Below are 7,995 nucleotides of genomic sequence, written 5' to 3'. Positions count from 1 at the left end.
AGAAGTTGCACTTATTCGCTCCATAACGTATTAATCCTCAACGCATTTTTGTTATCCGTTTTTGTTCTTGTTTTCGTTTTGTTCTGTAATAGTTTATAAATAAATAAATGTTACATAAAAATAGTAGTGGTGATCAGAGTTCAAACCAATAGTATTCTAGTTCCTGATTCTTGCCGCTACAGTAGCCTGTAGGGTGTCGACCTCTAGGTGGGAGAATCAAAAACCACCGAGGAAAGAAATAAGGGAAATGCTCGATCGGTAAAGTAGACAAGAAATTTAGGTTTTTGTATTAAGATAGAAAGAGATGGAATGATATAACATATAGTCCGTACGTATATACATATGTAGGTAATTCTAGAGAAAGAAAGAGAGAGAATGAGTGGAGGAAGAGGGAAAAGTAATAAAGGTGAGGTTTAATACACCAAGCGCGAGTGTGGTGTACAAATTTTCTGTCTCCCCTGTGACGTTTCTTCTTCTCTATCCGGAAAAGAATCGGTGTGTAGAAAAAAGATAGAAAGGTCAATAGTAATCTAATGAAAGAAGATCAATGCATATGACAATAAGATTTAAGTTGACTTCGCGTTCAACGTCTACCTAGGGCTAACGTTGATACACGAGGTTCAACGTCGAGAAACGTACTCGCAAGCATCGTCTCGTTTGTGCGCGCATTAGTGACATCGTTATCCCTCTTTTTTCATTTACTTCTTATATTTTCTTTTTATCTTTGTGATAACGGTGTACGAAAGAATCAAGGCGAATGACAGAACACGCACGAGACGACGAACCTAACCTCAGGGAGGAGCGTGCCACTCCGCCGCGTAGGATTCGTCACCGGTGAGTTAAAAAGTGGTTTGCGCTTTTGCGATAATATATTGAATTATCTCTCATTTTAATTGCTCATTATCGTATTTTAGAAATTATTTATCAACTTAGTATTTATGCAATTAATTATTTTATTTATTCGAAAATAAATTTGATTAGAAAAATTTATTTCCGAGTGACGCGGGTTGCCTGGAAACACGCCACGCTTTGACCCGACCAATCAAAACGCTCCTTCGCGTCGCCTGACTCGCCGCTCAGCGAATAGGAATACATCTATCAACTTTTGATTACTTCACGTGCAGATCTATAAACGTCACTGTGTAGGAGTTCCCTTTTATAAGAGAACTAATATATATTTTTCTTATTCTTTTTTTTAATATTTAACACGTTCTTTTATTTCATTTCTTTATACATTTTATTTATTTTTAATATTCGCGCGAACGCGTCCGCGTTATTTATTTTTATTAATGACATACTTTTTTCTATAATTTAATTGAATAATTATTTGAACATACATATGATCTATATTTATATAAACAAATCATTGAGTATTGTAGTAACGAAACCCCACGTGACAAATGACAGATTAATTACTAATTAAAACTAAGTCGAGTTAACGAATGGTTGACTTGATGTGACGACTGAAAAAAGAATGACAACACGGTTTGTGATTCAATAAACGTCTTAAAAGTAGTGAGATACTTCCGAGACACAAATTGACGTATTATGCAACCAATTTACAGGTTATATTATGCGTACTACTCGCGAACATGAGATATAACATGTTCAAAATATCATACAATAGAGAATAACTTTGTTTAAAATCATCATATACATATGTACATATTTTTAACGCGTCTATTATTAACATAATTTACAATTAAAAATCATCCAATCGTTTTTATTATTTCAATACTGAATTAAAAAAAAATAATAATATATGTGCGTGCCATTGTGTTAATTTTGTTTTCTAACATTTATTATTTTTATTTCCTCTTTTTACTCTTTAATTATTATTATTAAAATACTCGTGGTCATATTTACATATGTAACAAAATTTATGGTTAGTAATTATGTGAAATATTTAAATAATATGTAAATGTATTTACGTAATGTAGTGAATTATTTTGTTGGCATTGGATACCTTACGAAATAAATAACATTCCATTGTTCTTTTTGTTATGATAAGAAAAGTAATAATGTAATAATAATTTTTACAAAAGAAAATGGGTATAAGGCTCGTTGAACCTAATCGCGAGGCTCATATTATAATGTAAAAATAGTGACTAGTCATCTTAAAGATAACATCTGTCATTTTTATAATTAACCTTTCATAGATAAGTATGGTAAGATATTTATATCGATCTCATGCTTGTAATAGAATTTTATATATTCCATTTTTAATATTTATTTTGATTATATTTTGTTTTCATTAACGCGAAGTATTTCTCAATGTATTTATAAAAATACCGGCGTCTTGGGTGATAAGTAATGATCGAATTAATTCTAAAATTAATATAGATTAATTCTAAAGTCGAAATTATATCTCATTTGCCATGCTAAATAAGAAATCATATTTCCATCGATAGTTTTTTTTTTTTCAAGGCCGACCTTTTCCAATAATATCCTTTTTATTAAAAAAATCAATTCATTTGGAAGTGGATCATTAATTGTGCAATGATTTATATATGTATCTATCAATATTGTAAGTATGTTTAACATAAATAACGTTATCAAGTATGAAAAAAAAAACTGAGTTGCATGATTTAAAATGAAAGACCATGCAACATTTGCATGAAAAATTATGTTCCGATAACGTAATCATTGTAATATTTAGACAATATATTCTAATCACGTGTTTTAACATACGAGTTGTATAAGTTCAAACAATTTTTTAAACTCGTATAATTATGAGAAACAAAAAAAGAAAAAAAAAGAGAGAGAGAGAGAGAAAGAATGGAAGAACAATTTAAATTTCAATTGACCAACAAAAATGATATTGCAATATAACGAAATGTTAAAAGATTTAAAAAAAATTAATTAAACGATACTTTGCATGACAAACAAGCATCTTCGATCGCGTTATGGGATGCAATTCGTGTCATCAAACCATTCGTGCGGATTGCATCGATTCTCGAGATAATGATAATAATAATAATAATAATTCTTGTTACGTTTAATGACACGTTCTTACTTTTAAATTAAATCCAGTATAATGATCATTATTTTACATGATAATAATTGTTGTTTGTTATCTTGCATTTTATTTGCACTAAATGATTTGAACCGCGCAATTTCTTTATAAACGAAGGAAAAGAAAAAAGATAGGGAAAAAAAAGTGGACAAGTAAGGAAAAGGATTTCCGCGATTTCTACTCAACTCTGATTGTGAGAAAAAAAAAATAGAGAGAGAGAGAGAGAGAGAAAATGTTCGTATTCCTGTTTCTTCTATTGCATAATTATCTTCGTAATTATCTCAATGCTGTAGAATAATTCTTAAGAAAGTAACGAACGTGTATGGTGCATGTTAGAAATTATCAAAGACACAAGCTCGACTTTCTTTTACGATTTTATCGTTTAATTCGTTGCGTGTGTATATGTTCGTGTCTCTCTGTGTGTGTGTGTGTGTTTTTTTTGTCTTGATACTATTAAAAATAAATACAAAAATCAACTAAACTTATAATCATCATTGAAACGATAAACACGATTCGTTAATATAAAAAAAAAACATATCATAAAAGTTACATAAACTTTAATATATTACAGGGTTAGATAAAAATCGTTGTTTTTTCATGAAATAATTTGTGATTGCATAAAAATTAACGAGAGATTTGGATTTGTTATAACAATTGATAAAAAAAAAACGGATCATTCGAAAACAAGCAATCCCTTTGCAATATGTAAATTCATAATAATTAAATGTAAATTAATTCGAATAATTTTGATGAAACACATTCAAATAAATAATTATATATATATATGTAGAAAAGTAATTATAATCTGACCCTTGAATATTCGTTCGAATTTTGTTCTTCCAACATGGCAGTCATTTTTTAACGACACTTCTTCGACACTTTATCGCGTTAACGATTATTACTCGTTCCACCGAATATTTAAAAAAAACAAAACAATCGTTAAAGAAACAAGATAAAATAAGATCAATACAATATCTGAAAACTTGCACAAGACAAAATGAAGTATCCTATTGTTAACGTTTAAAATGATTGGACGTCATCGTCGAGACGTACTTTGATTTTAACGTAAATGAAGAAAGAAATAGGCATAACTGATGACAATGTATTTTGTCGGTATACTTAACGATACTTGTTTGTCGAGAAAAACGTGTTAAAAACAAACGTGGGGTGGTGGGTGGGGGGGGGGTTGAGGAAAAAAAAGAAATGTCGATTAAATATGATTCGATTTTTGAGGATGACGAGAGGAGTGGGGGTAAGGTGTTGAAACGGGGTGGGGTGAAGGAGAGAAGGGGTTTAGGTTAATATGGGGGATAGATACGAGTAAAAGTCAAGGACATTACATAAATAATACTCACGAACTTTGAACTGTGTTAATATTGTCGTATCCGGTCATTTGTATATTCGATTTTTTCTTCACAACTTGGCTTATCGATAATATTATTATCGTTTCTCGCGAACATTAATACTTTAGACGAAGTGTTCGCGGCATCGTCACAAGTCTCAGTTAACATTGTTGCTCCGTTTAGTTTACTATCATTTATTGTTAGTTTTCATTTTTATTTCTTTTTTTATTTTTCTTCATAATCATCGTCATCATCTTTTTACTTTTTCGTTGATACACACTTTCAACACCAACTTTGTAAGGGGGGCATTCGAATTTTTCGTATAATTACCCCCTCTTCCCATCCCCTACCCCACATCTCGATTAATTCGATACAATTGTGTTTGAATTAATTATTTGTTTAAATTATTATCGAACAATTCTACGGTGAGTGAGATATTCGTACACACGAAACGAGGTTTATACTCTAAGAATATAAATTCATACTACTTCTACGAGTCAAATATACTACTACAATCGTGTGTTTGTATAGGCACAATACAAACCTTCTCGTGGATATCAAAGAGAGACACGTATCGTTTCAAGGCCGATAAATATCTTTGTAATGTTTAAATCGTCAGTATGATTCAAGACACACGGATGATAGGATCTAACTGAGAAGATTGAACTATAAGGAAAAGAAAAGAAGAAGAAGAAAAAAAATAAATAAATAAAGGATAGAAAGAAAGTGAAAGAAACACGAATAATTAAATAAGATAATTGTGAGAACATCTGTGTACAATTATAGTATGCTACGGAATCTTCTGAACGCAATAACCGGTATTACAATTTAATATCAAAAAGTTTTATTCGTTTCCCCATTCTCTCTCCAATTCGTGATCTAATAATCGATTATAATAAATAATAATAATAATAATAATCGATAAAGTAAATTATTAAAAGTGTCAGACCACCTGTCGTGGGGTATCCTCTTCAACGTGCTCATCAAAAAATTATTTCTAATATTTTTGTTGGTAATCAACGGTTTGGTGTCCGTTACAACTGGTGTCCGCAGGTGGTTACAGGGGATTCTGTACGAGCACGAGGAGGAACCCCCCTGGTGGTGGTGGTTGTGGTGGTGGCGACAGTGGTGGGGGTGGTGGTCCTCCCTTTTAAGAAGGGTGGTGAGGGATTGGCTCGGTCATAGACCTCTCAACGGTGAGTAGAAAGCCTTTCTCAAGCTAGGAAACACATCTCTTCTATTGCTTCCCAAACAGATTATCATCGATTTCTTAGGTTATTTATTTACCATGTTATTCTTCTTACAAGAATTTTAAAATCTTTCTCTTTCTCATTTGTAACAAGTAAATACATTGTTATCTTTACTCAATTTTTCTTCAGTTTTATTGTCATCAATTTAAACAAAATCATTAGATGCTTGTTTGCATGCATGCATCATCGGGTTGAAAATATTTGGACACCTGAAAAACTACGTTCTCTTTCATTGCTAACATATTCACAAATGTTTTAACCTTATCCGTATGAAATTATTAATGAGGATAGAAATGAAATATTCATTTTGAAGTAATAGTAAAAATGTTTCATTGTTCTTAATGATATATATATATAGGAAAAATACTTCCTTATTTTACTAACTCAATTAGGATTTTCACATTTAACATTTCCATTGACGTGGTTATTCCGATAAAATATTCTAATTGGGTTTTTTCTAATGATTTCTTTTTTTCTTTTTTGTTCTTTCAAAGTATACGTTCATATCGTGTGAGTTAGAAGCTTTTGCAGTTGCACGTTTTAATTGGTAAAGAAGAAAAATTCGACGTCTGTTAGGTTCACGTAAATGATTATCATTCATCCATCTTTAGAAACGATGAACTTTGAACGAGTTCCTTGCATGTCATTCGTTCTCATAAAATTCATGGAAGAATACCTAAACTGTACATTAATATAACTGTTCGTCAAGCACCCAAGCGTGTACAACAATAATACTCTTCCTCAGTTTGATATAATCGGTTTAAAAATTATATGCAAAATTACTCTCGAGATTATTGTTTCAATAAAAAAAAGAAAAGAAAAACAAAAAGTAATTCTAATTCGGTATTTTTGTTTAAGTGCAATTTTTTCAATTACAATTATAAAAATAACGTAACCGAGTGTTATAATATTTTAACAATAATTAGTGATAAGATTTTTCTTCTAACGATCCATTTAAATAATTAGAAAATTTGTTTACTCATTTTACAATTATTCCTATACGCTTGGTAATTAAATAAAATAACAAAAAGTCATCGTTTAACGTATCACAAGCAACATTTGCATATGCATATCACATACGGGGAGGTTTATACGATTAAACCGGAAATTCTATTTATACGAAGAGTATAGTTTAGTAATATTATTTTCATGGGATCCATCTACCACACACATCGGATTGGCCATTAATTGTGATCATTCTTTTATAACAAATATTTATTTTCTTTGTTCCTTATTCTTTTTTTGTTCACCAACGAGATTACTTAGAATTGCGTATACGCGAACTTGTTTTGAAGGTAACCAGAAGAAAAAATCATCAGAAGAATCTCAACCAAGGACTTCTTCTTCTTCCTCATCATCACCATCATCATCATCATCATCATCATTGTGTTCCACAAGGAAAGAAGACAACTTTGTTAGCATCGTTGAACCCCCATCTTCTTCTTCTTCTTCTATTTCTTCTTCCTTCTTTTCTTCTTCTACTTCCTTTTGGTCTATTCATTCTGGTGATATTAAAGAAGATAAATTAAAGATGTCTGAAACAACACCTGTAAGCTTTGTCGTCGGGGAACCTGACCCAGACGCTGACGAAGAGTTGGAATTTGGTGATAGTTTTCCAATCGAAGGAAATGATGCCAACAATCCACAAACTCAACAACTTTCCGTACCACCTGGATTGGTCGAACGACGTAAACGACTCAGGTGATCATCATCAGATTTTTCTTTATTTAATCCTACCCCACCCCATGCTTTATTTCCCCCTACTCTCTCTCTCTCTCTCTCTCTCTCTCTCTCTTTCTCTTAATTTCTAAGAAATATGTTGTTTTTTCTTTTTTTTCAAACGATTAAGATTTATTATACCATTAATTTAAATATAATATCTGAATATTTAAATTATAATATTAATTATTATCCAACAATAATAAATTTTGACTATACCCTTATGCTAATTTTTTTTTATAATGATTAATAATAATATATGATCGATGAGGGGTTTTTAAAAAAAACTGTTGTCTACTAAATATTTTTTTGTTATTTCTTTTTGTTTTCAATAATCATCATGATTATAATATAATACAATTGGATATTTATATTAGATAGGAAACTTTGATCGAACTTTTTCAAATGTATACTCTATTGAATATGTATGCCGATTTCATTGTTTTAAAAAGTAAATACCAATGTTTTTTATATTATTTTTTTTATTTATTTACTTTTTATGGTATTATTGCTCGTCAATTTTATATCACATATCAAATGGATGGGATATTTAATTTTCAACGTTGCATATGAGGTAATTGACGATTATCAAAATATTTATATGGAAGAGACCATTGAAAATTTTCCTTTGTAATAATTATTAACATTTTTTTTTATCTCAATTTTA

At 30.4% G+C, this 7,995-nt stretch overlaps 1 protein-coding gene across 6 annotated transcripts in view; it reads left to right on the top strand.

The window, feature by feature from the left end:
* Positions 1-391: 391 nt before the first annotated feature.
* Positions 392-7,995, top strand: part of LOC106791143 (acetyl-CoA carboxylase) — an 18,901-nt gene continuing 11,297 nt past the window's right edge. Inside the window, exons 1-3 of one of the 6 annotated variants that reach the window (XM_014756561.1) lie at positions 392-834; positions 5,413-5,555; positions 6,905-7,310. In XM_014756561.1, the coding sequence (XP_014612047.1) occupies positions 758-834; positions 5,413-5,555; positions 6,905-7,310 (626 nt within the window). In that variant the 5' untranslated portion in view covers positions 392-757. Of the gene's footprint in view, positions 835-4,411; positions 5,556-6,904; positions 7,311-7,995 lie in introns of those variants that run through there. The other 5 variants (XM_014756563.1, XM_014756562.1, XM_014756566.1 and 2 more) reach the window with 5 other exon arrangements.

This window comes from Polistes canadensis, unplaced genomic scaffold (assembly GCF_001313835.1).
Source record: "Polistes canadensis isolate GaletaPanama2010 unplaced genomic scaffold, ASM131383v1 scaffold_287, whole genome shotgun sequence".
NCBI classification, from domain to species: domain Eukaryota; kingdom Metazoa; phylum Arthropoda; class Insecta; order Hymenoptera; family Vespidae; genus Polistes; species Polistes canadensis.
Note: the sequence above shows the minus strand (reverse complement) of the source record. Positions and strands in the feature narration are given on the sequence as shown.